Raw genomic sequence first — 14927 nt, 5'->3', positions numbered from 1 at the left:
GTGTTATCAGCTTGTTTCTGTAAATAGAAGCTATGCAAGTAATTCGCAACTATGAACACCTCCAATAAACAATTATAATTATGAATACCATGGCTTTGTGGAACGCTGTGATTTACAACGTTTCTCTCCAATAATTCACCGGTGAAACGTCTTTCCCAGTTTTTCATGCTTGGTACAATGTAGCAATATGGTTGCGTGAATCCACTTATACCATTGGTTGAATGTGCCTGCAATGGTCAACGTCATGACAACCAGATATCGGTTCGTTTTCCTCAGTGCCCAGTCTCAGATTACTAGTCTGAGACCCAGTGCACGGTAGTACAGTACCATGGAGGTGCATGCACGTTCACAGACCGCCATACACACACAATCTAATGAAGTTTACGGGGACCCGGAACTTGGACTTGATTTCCATGTCGATCGTGTTTTTGAAAACACTGCGATTTCCCAGTGTTTTATCACGACAAACGAGAAGATGAATAACAATGAAAATGCTCTCAGTAACCTGCAGTACTCCCAGTTGTCCCACTGTCACACATTTCCAATAAAAAAATGATACACAAATGTTATGCAACTATTGATTTATTTTCTTACTGCTTCCTGTGGTGTGATCCTTCGTTTTGTTTTCCGGTAATCCTCAAAATTTAAACACCGCGAATGGCTTGGACAGCTCATGGTCCATGGACAGCTCAAAACCGCGAAATTAAATGTCAACTCGAAATTCAGAAAAAAGTATTGACATCAACATAAAACAATGCACGCATATGTGTTCCAACGTAATTACACTTTGACAACTGGTCTTCCCAACAAAATATGCCGTTTCGCAGAGCGACACTGCGACCCTTTCGGTGAGTCGCACTATATTTCCCAAGCTCAAGTTGAAGCTCAGGATAGAAGCTCAGCTTGACTCTGAGCTGTAATCAATTTCCCAAGTTCAAGCTCAGGAAACGTGTTTAGAATATCCTATTTGACTTTGACACAGACATTCAGAAGAAAATAAAACTGTAAAAGCAGAAATAAAGATAATAAAAACAGGAAACGTGTTTCACACGTGTGAAACGACTGCTTTTAATAAGTGACTTCAACACAGCTGATTTGATCTTAGACGCTCAGGTTAGAGCTCAGAGTCGGCACCTCAACTTTGTTTTCGCCAGCGAGCTCGGAGTCCGCGCGCCAACTTCGTTTTCGCTAGCGAGTATATTTTAATAAGTGACTTCAACACAGCTGATTTGATCTCAGGTTGAAGCGCAGCCTCGGCGCCCCAACTTCATTTTCGCTAGCGAGTATATTTTAATAAGTGACTTCAACACAGCTGATTTGATCTTAGACGCTCAGGTTGAAGCTCAGCGTTGGCGCCCCAACTTCATTTTCGCTAGCGAGTATATTTTAATAAGTGACTTCAACGCAGCTGATTTGATCTTAGACGCTCAGGTTAGAGCTCAGAGTCGGCGCCCCAACTTTGTTTTCGCTAGCGAGTATATTTTAATAAGTGACTTCAACGCAGCCGATTTGATTTTTGACGCTCAGGTTAGAGCTCAGAGTCGGCGCCCCAACTTTGTTTTCGCTAGCGAGTATATTTTAATAAGTGACTTCAACGCAGCTGATTTGATCTTAGACGCTCAGGTTGGAGCTCAGACTCGGCGCCCCAACTTCGTTTTCGATAGCGATAGCTTCTGATGTGAACAACGATATTCCGAGCTCAGGTTGAAGCTCAGGATGGAGCTCAGGTTGACTCTGAGCTGTAAGCAATTTCCCAAGCTCAAGTTGAAGCTCAGAATGGAGCTCAGGTTGACTCTGAGCAAGCTCAGGTTGAAGCTCAGGATTGCCATTACATACCTGACATATTACATGGTGGATAAAGTACGATGAATGCCGTAATTACAGCATAGTTTAACTTCACCGTACTTGATGGTTTTAACACAACAACACAATTCAATACTTGAAGGAAGACACCGCTGTTCAAAATGAATGAATGAATGAATAAATAAATAAATAAATAAATGAATGAATGAATGAATGAATAAATAAGTTTCCCGATTTTGAAAATGCCTTGGATTAGTTATTTGCTGAGGGACGGCCTATTAGGTATGTTCTCTGTAACTTGCAGCACATGAACCTAAAAGTGTTAGGTAATAAAACAAAAATGACGGTGTACTGAAGAAAAAAAGTACGTTCAAGTTCAACACTTTTTCATGCCATAAAACGAACTTCACCAGAAAAAACAGCCAAAACAACGCAGGGCATGGGCCTATAACGAAATACGTAAACAGTAAAAGACCGTTAAAAATGACAACAAGCAGCAGTCAGAACGGCCCAAGTAACGCACAAGAAAAAATTAGGAAAATTCACCAAGCGTGCTACAGGGTGATATAACGTATACAATACTATCGAAAACCACATAAGGCTAGCACTAGTGTACCACAAGAGAGCGCTATATCACAAAACGGCATATGTGGATATTTAAGCGATGTAAGACGAACAATGGGCAAAAATCGTATATAGCATGGATCTAAAAATACCCAAAGTAAGCCCGGGTTACATGTGCATATTTTGTTTCATCCCTTGTAATATATAGTGCAGGCTGATTGGTCTTAACAAGTAATAGTGATTTTCGAGGTTTCGGAGCGTTGATAATTCAATTTAATGAAGTAGTATTTTGCTATACTTTACCAAACTGTGTTAATTATATAATTACCATTATCTTGAGAATGGTTAAGGTCTTGTACTGGGACATAGTTGCTCCGCCCCAAAGACGTCCATGTATTGACGTAAGTAGTTCATCAGGTCCCTGTGTGAATCACCATGATTTTAAGATACCCAAGAGGTACTGAAGGTAAGGTTTTCTTACAGTACAATATCTATTTATTTAACAATACCTGTATAAAGCGGGACTATGATGCAGAATCAACCTGTGCTTTGATATCCTTTGATACAAAAGCAATTAACAAGAGCGCCATCTGGAGGCGATACCACTGTTAATAAAATGTTGTCATCGTAGAGGGCATTAATTTGAGGTCATCGGGGTTACCGCCATTGTGCAATTTAGTGCAGATTTTACAGGACGAGCTTATGTCAGGATTGAGGAATATTCCGAGCGAAGTAAGTGATATATATCTACGATTAAAGTATACTCGTCAAACATTCATGTTTGTAGAGTTATGGACCTCGTGAAATTATAAATAATACCTGTGAACACTATATGTATGTATGAACGATCGCGTTTGTTGTCTCAGCGGCGTGTAATCTCAATACATGCGACCGTCAATGCGACCATTGCGTTTCTTGCTTTGCACTGGTGTAGAATAATGGTTAGTAATAGTCTAACGGTAGAACAATATTTGTATTGACAAAATTATTATGTTCAAAATTTCAGTTATAATAATATGACATGATTTTTTAATAATGAAATATACACTGGCTAAAAGTCCAGGCACAATTCGAGAATCCAAATCCACACTGTACAAATTGCTGATGTCACAAAAAATGCCCTTCACTAAGGGTCGTTATATATGAATTGCTGTATACAAACAAACAAATCACGTGATAAAATAATGATAATAACGGTAATAAATCTTTGCTTGTTGGCAGAAAAATTATACAGCCAGTCGAATCAAGCCAAAGGTTATGCACTTCGTTGCAATCTGCCCGTGGTTGTAAAATTAGGTCATGGCGTGACAGACAAAGAAGACATCATTTAACACTGAAACATCACAATAAAACGGGGGAAGTGGTTGCATATTACAACGTAGCAAACATTGGAAATGAAAAACCGCCTAATACAAACGCCAAGGGTGCGAATCACAATGGATAAACACTTGCCAATACCAACGCAGTCGCTTTGGCTTTCCCATTCGACTATTCAGAACATTGAAGTAGTAGTCAAAATAATCAATAGTCAAAGAACAACGTTGTGGAATGTTACACAAGTGTGGCATTGCGATAAAACAAAATTAGTTTTAAAATCAAATAAATATAGATAACAGGTGCAAACTTTTTAATGCTTAACAAGATTTAGCAAGGCTGTACATAAACAATAAAAAAGAAACCTGGTGAAAAAAAGAAATGGCAGGATCTCCATATTATGCACTATATTTAACTTTTTTTACAAAACGATAATCCATTTAAATTTGCAACTGTTACAGTCATTTTAATTATGAGCATTAGTAAACTTCTTACTGAGTGAATTGTTATGCAAATTAGCAATTATCTCAGCTTCTTTTTAGTGCACATCCCAGAACTTTAAAAAAAATAGCTCCGTGACGTTTTGACGTTTTGTTTTGAAATTTTCACAAATAATTGACAATGTATTTATCTTCAAAACGCCCCCGGGGCATTGTTTTTGGTTGAACAGTGTTACAACAATCTTACAGACAACTAGCCCGGGTGTTCATTTATACATAAACTTGAAGTAGTGAAATTTGAGCTGCTGCCCTGCAAAATTGACAACTGGTAGACAGTTTTCAAGACGGCACTTTCTTCAGAGTAAACAGATGTACCCATAAACCAATTTTGACAGGAAACAGAAGCATGGTTTAGAAGCTAATTTTTTGTAATCACTTTTGAACAAGAAAGCACATTTTTGTGTACATTTCAAACTACAGTGTCCATAAACAAATACTAACAAAATCAAAAAAAAAAATATACAATAAGCTTTCCGAAAATATATAGTTTTGTGGACAAGGGAGGTCATCTTGATTTCCTAATTAACTAATTAAAATACCTGTCAGGTAAACTGCATCTCTACCTTAAGTAAACATTGTAATTAAACTGACAGTTACCTGATTTTGACAAAAAAGCACAGAAACAAGGTTAGTTTTGCTCGATATTAAAGTGTCACAATGGTGTATCCTATATTTCGAAAAACAATTCAGGAAAGAGAGGAATATCCTCTGCGGTATAATGGTATTTATACCATGTGTGGAACTCATTGAGGGTTTGAATTCAGGAGTTAACATTGTTTCAACATCAAATATCCAATCTAAAGAATAACTTCTTAATCATAAGAACTTACAATTGTGGAAATTAATTGAATGAGAGTTATTTACACCATAATAAGTCTCAAATATTTTTTTGAAATAATTATTTTCTCAATTCAAGAAAAGTAGAAATAAAATAAATATGACAACACAATAGACTAGAATTGTTGGAAATATAAAATTCAAGTTTGGCCAACCGAGACTGTTTAAAGGTAATGATAAAATTGAGAAGTAATTAACCATCACTTTTGAATTAGCTTTGAAGTAAAAGTGTTACCTGAGAGTGCCAGGGAAATGATTACATCTGTGACCGACCTCCACCGTTGCCCATGGAAGACTAAATTGGCATTTACATAAAATATTCACCCCCACAGTCAAAAAACGCCGCCGCCGCCTCTGACAATGTCCCCTAGGTGATTTTTGAAGTACCGTGAGCATATTGTACATTTTGGCATAAATTTACTGTTTTTCATTTACGATTTATTTTCCACATTTTCTTTAAATGTTTTGTTTTTGACATCGGCTGTGACATGATCAGCCATTTACGTGACAAACTAATTACATATACATATACATGTTTAACTAATTGAACATAGCTGCTTCTGACTTATAGAACAATAATCAATTGAAATGATTAACAATAATGCAAACAAAATCATCAAAACTACAAAGAGTTCATAGATTTGAATGATGAAGTTTTTGTTATAACCCAGTCTCCAACAGGTCTTCTACAGTGCAACACATTAGTTAATTAATATAAAATAAATTAAATGTAAATTTGATTCCTTCTGTCACTAAGCCTTTGTTTTACTGCTCCTATAATAACGTTTAACACGTGCTGGTAATTTGTATACCACATATCTACTGTAAAACAACGTGGTTAGGAAGTATCCATCTCAGTCGGAGATTGTTAATTATTTTCCTACTCAAATTGAAGGTTACTTGTGCTGCCAAACATTGCACCGTATTCTTGACCTAATCATTGAGCAAATATATCCCTGATGACAGAGCTTCTGTTTACCCGTAAACATCCTTTATTGGTATCTAGTCTTCCATGGGCAACTGTGGAGGTCGGTCACAGTTGTAATCATTTTCTCATAAAATCCCCACGTCGTAACAACACAACATTTTTTATAGTTTTTTTTCTCAGCAAAATGTTCGTTTTCTTCGCAATTTTAGAGTATTTCTGAATCCAGGCCGTCCCAAAGAATGTAACATCTGGAGTCTCCTGCGCCAGAGACGCATTATGTAAATATTTGTTGATACAAGATGAATCAACTTGTATCAGCAAATCTTATCTTAATGCAGGAAAGTATGGAGCGGGGAGTATCACTATAGATACGTTCTCACAGGCCGGTGTTAGCACTGTTTTTTTTTGTGTGTAAATATTATACTAAATTGTCTGCTCGCGTTCCCACCTAGTTAAAAACACCGGTGTTTCGCGCCCTCAGCGAATCATATAAAAGAAAAGTCAATAAACAAATGGAAGGTCAGTCGACAAAATACAGGAATTAGCGTTTCAGAGGGTCTAGATATCAACATTTTCCCAAGGGCAGGATGCTCCCCGGACCCCCCCCCCCGGAAAAATCGATTTGTTTACATTTACGTAAAATATTCGCCGCACAGTCAAACAAAACCTGCCGCCTCCTTTGACTAACATCTGAATTGAAAAAAAAAACGTTTGAAGTAATACTAATTCTGGTGTTGAATATAAAAGTGCTACTCGCACTGAAGAATAAATTAAGCAAATTGCTTGCTAAATATGAGGTAAATTATTCGCCACTCTTGACACAACCTAACACTGTTTTTTATTACCATACAGTCCTTTAATAACAACATAATCTTTTATACTCTTTTAATATAGATATATATTTGGGTTAGAATCATTTTGTATAGTGTACTGAGTAAAGGTTTCACACGCAGAATCCACTTTAGGTAAGTGTAGTTCATTCCGGCAATTTTAAATATGTATATATGTAGATGGTTATGTCTTTTCCAACTGTCATACATTCCACCAATATTTTATCCACATGTAGCTATCATGCTAGGTTTGTGGATATATAGAAAACTAGCGTTCTATAGAAAGATATCACAACACTTTTACATCTACATTGTATTGCATTCTGTAGCGATACACATGAAACTAGTATTCTAACTAGGTAGGCTGCTCTGATATCACACCACACTTTTACTTTGATACATTGCATCTGCATTGTATATTATCCATGCTTCTGTAAACACACGGAGAAAACAAGCATGCACTACGTTCAATTACCACTGTAGGCATTATTCTGCCATTCAACCAAGGACGAAGACAAAAATCTATGTCAGGGAAAGCCCCATAACTTCATATATTTTCTTCCACATCACGAACCACGTGACCGAGGCAAGGCAGGGGACACCATCTTGCCTTATGATCACTTCTGTTTTTCTATGCATCAAGTGAGCATCCTAGCAAAACCAGTTTGATTCAGTCTCCAGTTTTTCGACTGAGATTTCTGAAGAAGCTGTGAACCATTGGTAACAGTAGACGTAGTGGCTGGTAGGATAAGTTTGTTTTCTTATTTTTGTGTGTGCAAAAAACTCAGGATTATCTGAGCGAGCTGCCAACGTCCTGGCCAAGGCAAATAGGGATTCCAACAATGCAGCCTGCGTCCTAAAATGGCGGGCATATGTTGGTGTAGTGGAAGGGAGATTGATCCATGCCATCTCTCTGTTGACCATGTAGCTGACGTTTTCATCCATTTGTTTGACGAGTTGGGCTTGTCCTAGGCAGCGACCATTGGCCTTGTTACCCACCATCGAGAATTGCTTCTATGCTCAGTTTGGGTGTTGAGTTACTACGAGACTCATACTAAGGATTCAAGGCATGGCAGCAAGCACATGTTTATGTGTTATGACTATGGTAAGCAGGACAGACCATTCTCCCCAACTTCCATTTCCAGGTGAATCACTGCGACAGTGTGCAAGATTTATGACTATTGGCGACAGGCCAGGACAGGCCACCCATCATCGAGAATTGCCTCTATGCCCAGTTCGAGGGTTGAGTTACTACGATAATCGTACTAAGGAATCAAGACATGACACAGGGTCTACAGAGACACAGAGTACGAGCACATGGGCTTTGTGCGATCGCTGAATAATTGGCTCTTGCCTCAGGTGCCCTCCCCCTCTATCATATACTGAGGGCGGGCTTTAGGAGAGCGCAAACGGGTTTACCAGTCATTACCAAAGAGCCAAACAATTGAAGAAGGTCTTTTTCCGGTGGGACCCGTTCTAGTGGGTGAGACTTTGGTTACTGACCAAGCCCAGATAAACACAAGAATCACTGCGCATAGGCGAAAGAGTAGTCTCTGCTACAGATTTGTGCAGAGAAGTTTCTCCCGTCAGCACTCCTTGGACATGTCACGGTCTCGTTTTAGGCCTTTGCCCTCATGCAGAACTGTTTCAGCCTCTTTTTCTTTTGGAATGCTAGTCACCCAAGCATCTGAATTTGGGTCTAGCATTGTCGGGCAACCCTGTCACCCTATCTGCAGTTGCTTTGTTATGGGTACGACACTGTCAAGTTAAGACACTGTCACTGTACTTATCTAAGTGGTAGTCGTAAGTAGGGAATATTGTGCCGGGCTATGGACACCCTTTTATGCATGGAAACCCACCACCTTTCTGCGTTTGATTCAAAATGGTCATTCTAACTGACTGGAGTCTAAGGTGGGTAATTGAACATAGTGAATTTTTGCAGAGGGTTTTCAACCCGCCTATTCACACAGTTCTTACCCAACATAGACACAAGGTCCCTACTGTGGATGAAAATCTATGAGGTCACGGGGCTTCCCCTGACCTAGATTTCTCTCTCTGTTGCTGGCTGAATGACAGATAATTTTGACTGACATGAGTCTATGGTGGGTATGAACTATGTGAATAGTCGGGTTGAAAACACTCTGCCTAATTCTAGCTATATAGTCTGCTATGGTATCACACCATACTATTACTGTAATACACTGTAAAAGGACATGTGTATAACGAGCATTCTAGCTAGATAGCCTGCTCTCGTATTACACCACACCATACTTTTACTGTAATACATGTGCATCTACATGTGGGTAAGATTCCAGGCCCTAAAGGGACACATATATAAGGGGCATACTAGCTAGATAGGCTGCTCTGATATCACAACATACTTTTACTTTAATGCAATGCATCTACATGTAGGTAATATTCCAGATTTTAAAAAGACACATAGACAACTAGCCTTTTGGCTAGTTAGGCTGCTTTTATATCACAATACTTTAACTTTAATACATTGCTTCTACATGTAGGTAATAATCCAGGCTCTAAAAAGTCAAACATATAACGAGCATTCTATCAAGCGAAGCCCATCACATTATACAATACTTTTACTTTAGTGCATTGTATATACATGTAATATTTTTGGTTTTACAAAGACACGGAGATGACTAGCATTTTGCCTAGTTATGCTGTTCTGATATCACACCATACTTTATCTTTATTTTAATAAATTACATCCACAATTAGATATTATTCTTTGTTCTACAAAGACACTTAGATAACTAGCATTCGAGCTAGATAGGCTGCTCTGATATCACATCACACCATACTTTTACTGTAATAGTGGAAAGCCTCAACAAATTGTAATAGTGGAAAGCCTCAACAAATTGTTGATTGTTTTGTATGACATGCGCATAGAATTTTATTCCAAGCTATTCTACATTGATTTACAAATAACCGTGAATGGAACGAGATTGTCGATCGACCACACACCATCGTGTGGACTTTTCCTGATGAGCGCAGTGAGCGAAGATTGTTGAATAAATAAAAATGTACATCGAGTGCATATACTAGTATATCATAACTTCAGGCAAAATTGTTATTACGGCTTATGAATGCCGTTTATCGTTGACAAGTTGACTTCAACCACCGTCTGTGTTTTCAGAGAGACACTTTATATTCTGTCTGGTTTTGACAACCTCTGTTTTCTTTTTGGTAATTCATTCCATTGTTTGTATCAGCAACGCACGAGTAGCGTTTATTTTACCTCATATTCAAAGTAGGCATTTTGAAAACGATGTGGTGGGGCTTACACTGCCGGCAAATTGGAAACTCGACGATTTTGAAACCCATTTTTCCGGCAAAAGTAAATGGTCTACCTGCCAAATTCAACCCTTTTTTTATTTATAACTACCATGAATATTCATGGCGCCACTCACATTTGAAAAACAGAAAATATAATATGTTTTGTGGAGCTTTTATACACAGATATTAATGTGAGTGAGGGCGACTTTATTTGAATAATAAACTCCACCCGCGCCTGTTTATAAACCATGTCGATCTTTAATACATTGTATCTACATGTAGGTAATAATCCAGGCTCTAATAAGACAAATATGCAACGGGCATTTTAGCCAGATAAGCTGATCTGATATCACATCATACCATATGTTTACTTTTATACATTGCATCTACACTGTATTATCCATAGTTCTGCAAAGATATGGAAAAACAAGCATTCCTAGTCATTGGCTATTCTGATATCACATCATACTATTACTTTAATAAATTGCATCTACATTCTAGATAAGTAGGCTGCTCTGATATCACACCTTCCTTTTATTTTTATTTTTTAATGTATCACATGTAGCTATTTTCGTGGACTCTGAGACACGCAGAAAATTAGCTAGATATGGTGCTTTGTGATCACGTAATACTTATACATTGATACGGTATCTCTAAATAGTATTTACATGTAGCTATGTTGATAAACTCTGTAGAGACACATAGAAATGTTGTATTATAGATAGGCTGCATTGTTATCACACCGTATTTTTATTTAGATACATTCCACTTTATCCTAGGTTCTGTAGAGACACATAGAAAACTAGCATTCGAGCTAGACCCGCTTATTATGCTGGAATCATTCTTGTCAGCTAATATTCTACAATGCCAGTTAATAATATTTTGATAGGTTAAGGCTAGGCTATGTAGAAGCACATACAGACATGGTAAACTGCAGTTAGATATCCATCATTTCATGATGTTGCACTCCAAATATATTTTGTTATATTGTTTCATTCTGTTATTTTGTAGGTGAAAACTGAACTTGCTGCCAATTTATAGATGAAGAACACTTCACACAATGAAGCCCTGGAATACAATGTAGTACATTTCATTTCCCAAGATTTTCAAGATTTCCAGAGAAGTGATACAAATTCCTAAACACTTATATATTCAAGTCACTGAAAATTTATATGAAAGTTACCAACATATACACATGGAGAATTATGCTTTTAATGTCACATGGTATGCTTTGAATTATTAATGAAAACAACAACACAACTGAAATGTGCGATATTAGAATTGTATATTAGTTCAGAGAACCTAAATGTGTGAAGTCCATGGAAAAACATTCAGGATTGAAGCCATTCCAGTGCAAACAATGCGAGAAGTGTTTTACTCAGTCGGGGAATCTGAAGACGCACATGCGTACACATACAGGATTGAAGCCATTTCAGTGCAAACAATGCGAGAAATGCTTCACTCAGTCTTGTGATCTAAAACTTCACATGCGTACACATACAGGATTGAAGCCATTTCAGTGCAAACAATGCGAGAAGTGTTTTACTCAGTCGGGGAATCTGAAGACTCACATGCGTACACATACAGGATTGAAGCCATTTCAGTGCAAACAATGCAACAAATGCTTCAGTCAGTCTGTTAGTCTAAAATATCACATGCTTACACATACAGGATTGAAGCCATTTCAGTGCAAACAATGTGCGAAGCCTTATACTAGTTCAAGTTATCTAAAAGTGCACATGCGTGTACATACAGGGGTAAAGCCATTTCAGTGCAAACAATGTGACAGATGCTTCAATCAGTCTTGTAATCTAAAACAGCACATGCTTACACATACGGGATTGAAGCCATTTCGGTGCAAACAATGCAAGAAATGCTTCACCCAGTCTGGTAGTCTAAAATATCACATGCTTACACATACTGGATTGAAGTCATTTCAGTGCAAACAATGCCAGAAGTGTTTTACTCTGTCGGGGAATCTGAAGAAGCACATGCGTACACATACAGGATTAAAGCCTTTTCAGTGCAAACAATGCAAGAAATGCTTCACTCAGTCTGGTAATCTAAAAACTCACATGCTTACACATACAGGATTGAAGCCATTTCAGTGTAAACAATGCAAGAAATGCTTCACTCAGTCTGGTGGTTTAAAATATCACACACTTACCCATACAGGATTGAAGCCATTTCAGTGCAAACAATGCAAGAAATGCTTCAATCAGTCTGGTGGTCTAAAAAATCACATCCAGTGCAAAGAATGTGAGAAGAGTTTTGTTTATTCAAGCGATCTAGGAGAACAGATGCACACTCGTAATATCCAGTCCATAAAGAACGCTGATCAGCTGGAGAAGGGATCATTGTTCATGTTAGATTTTTTGAAAAGTACTCAAGAGGATAACAGGAGTGGCATTGAACAAGTGAGTCAGGGAACAGAGACATTCAGAATGTACTTTCTTTCTAAAAATGAGAAAGCATTGAAAGGGAATGAGAAGTTGAGTTATAAAATCGATAAACTGGACCAAAATGTTGTAAGAAGTAAGGGCACAGAAACCTTCAGACATGTGGTATTTTTCTAATTCGTCATATATGCAAAAGCGTGATGACGTTTAGATCATAATGTTTTGATATGAAATAGATGAAACAGACAACGTTTTCTATTGAATGAAGGTGATCATAGGATTGTAAACATGTACATGTTTGCCTTTAATATGTTGGATATATATCTAGTGTATCTATCTATTCACACCTGGTCTCCAGCTAGTAGTATATTGGTACAGTATGATTTTTGTTTGTCGTGTATCATTGAAATATATTTTGTAATGTAACATTTACTATGCATTATTAGAAAACTATTCCAACGTATTACTACATACATCCCCTTCTAGATACATTTATTCAACGAATGTAAATAATAAGAATTTAGTGTTAGTAAATTTATATTTTGAAAATATACACATTCGTCGTGATATTGCATAACTTGCATTACATTGCGTTTTTTGTGATGCCATCAATTGCGTTTTCAGAATCCCTTATTTTTGTTTCAATCACTGCAGTCACGCACCACATTGTTGAAAACTTCATCATGAAATTCATGTGCAGTAAGTTACGATTTTCTTTCATTGTTTTGGAATTTGTCACCTATTCCTACATCCCCGGGAATCTGTGTTGTTTTTTTGGCTTGAAACACAAGAGCCATAGGACATAGGGCCAAAGTCCTCTCTCTCTACACTCCGAAATGCGACAATGGAACTAGCCCAAAATAGGCTTCCTTTTCAACGCGCCTCTAAAGCAATCAGTGTTGGGGGCTGTGATGTAATCAATAACGTTGACATCGCCGTAAATATAATCACACTCTCGAACTCAACTCAACATTCGGTCTCAGACATCTAAGCAATTATCAGTTAAATCAATCATAAAGACTGATTATTCGATTGATGGCCGGAATAGCTGTATTGCTCATTTATATGCAATTATGATTCTCAATTTCTATGTGCAAATATCGCTGGTGTGGACATCAACGGCTGATAGACTATTCTCATTCTTTAAGTTTTCTTGACTATTATGACTTTTCCTGACTTTTCCTCCGTCGCATTTTACACTGATAAGTATTAAATTAGTAAACGATCCGGCGCATAGTCAACATGAGTCTCTGAAGGTAGCGTCAACATTAGTAAACATTAGTAAAAGAAATTTACATTACAATATTATGTTTCCAAATAATCCGATAATTATGATGGGAACTGCCAAGTACAAAGTGTAGTCAGTAGTAAACGATACTATGGACCCTATGGTATACATGAACATGATACTTCAAAATAAAAATGCATCTCATTAGAATTTCCGCATGAAATAACACGTTATCATTATTTCTTTTGTTCTGGTTTTATAATGGTAACTATAATTGATAAAAATATAATGGGTATTTTTGTAAAGTGTACCGTTATGTATTGCCGGTAAAATATGCACACCATTAAAATGATAACAAATAACAAAATGCAACCGTAGTACACATACAGAGTAAACAAAATTATCTAGAGTGACTTTCGGATTACCGGTAGTTAAACTTTTGCCAACATGATGTAACATTATATATAAATGGTGGTGGGAACTACCAAGCCATTTTCTAAAATAGTGAGCAAATATTTATTTAACCAACACTAACCGTGAAATACACCCATCATTGTCACTGGTGGAATATTTTATATTGCAATTTCTTAATTTTATTTTGTTGAATTGCAATACATTAGTGATACAGTGACCCCTCGCTAAATCGCAGTTGTCCTGATCCAAACAAAAAACGCGACATATTGGAGTTCGTGAAGGTGGCGGGGAGGGGGTCATGCGTTGAAAACGGATAAATAGCACTTATACACACATGTGTTCACAGTAAGTTTTCTTCAGTGGAAAACATCACAGCTTCCATGCCCACATGGATTCAACACAATGTAGTGAATTTTATAGAGCTATATCAAAGACCAAGAGGTACGTAAAGTCGCGATTTTACACCCTGTCAAAAGCTTGAGTCATGCGGCTGCCACCCTTTGTATCTCAGTAATTGATGGACAGTATGTGTTAAGTTGTCTCCTCCAGTTAACGTATAGCACTTTCATCGTTCGCAACATATTCATAGACTATTGTCAAGTAATATGAGGGGTTCCACTAGAAACTAGCTAGGATATATTACATCCCAAGTAACGTATATCATTTTTATTACTTTACACTAAAATATGAAGTTACACAGATAGAGGAAATGTCTCATGGAATGGACAAATTATTATTGTCTATGTTATATGACAATATGTATTAAAATATACATTCATAGTACACATGCAAAGTAAACAGAATTATGCAAATTTG

At 37.3% G+C, this 14927-nt stretch overlaps 1 protein-coding gene and 1 long non-coding RNA gene across 2 annotated transcripts; both read left to right on the top strand.

The window, feature by feature from the left end:
- The first annotated feature begins 3010 nt into the window (after positions 1-3010).
- Positions 3011-11336, top strand: LOC146731576 (uncharacterized). Its single transcript, XR_014926990.1, has 3 exons — positions 3011-3099; positions 6841-6911; positions 11082-11336. It is a non-coding gene; the product is annotated as an uncharacterized LOC146731576 (long non-coding RNA).
- A 68-nt stretch (positions 11337-11404) lies between these two features.
- On the top strand, positions 11405-12646 carry LOC146731575 (uncharacterized). The gene is made up of 2 exons (XM_085492930.1): positions 11405-12207; positions 12355-12646. Exons 1-2 carry the CDS (start codon positions 11474-11476, stop codon positions 12644-12646), a joined length of 1026 nt encoding a protein of 341 aa, XP_085349056.1. The 5' UTR covers positions 11405-11473.
- Positions 12647-14927: the final 2281 nt, after the last annotated feature.

Source organism: Saccoglossus kowalevskii, chromosome 18 (genome assembly GCF_978046115.1).
Source record: "Saccoglossus kowalevskii chromosome 18, keSacKowa6.1, whole genome shotgun sequence".
In the NCBI taxonomy this organism is placed as follows: domain Eukaryota; kingdom Metazoa; phylum Hemichordata; class Enteropneusta; family Harrimaniidae; genus Saccoglossus; species Saccoglossus kowalevskii.
The sequence above is the reverse complement of the archived record's forward strand: the minus strand, read 5'-3'. Positions and strand labels throughout refer to the sequence as shown.

Bases quoted from the DNA above. Each gene is read 5' to 3' on its own strand.
- LOC146731575 (XM_085492930.1), top strand. From the start codon at position 11,474: ATGCGTACACATACAGGATTGAAGCCATTTCAGTGCAAACAATGCGAG. The intron at 12,208-12,354 runs GTCTGGTGGTTT...TGTTTATTCAAG, and splicing joins TGCAAGAAATGCTTCACTCA to CGATCTAGGAGAACAGATGC.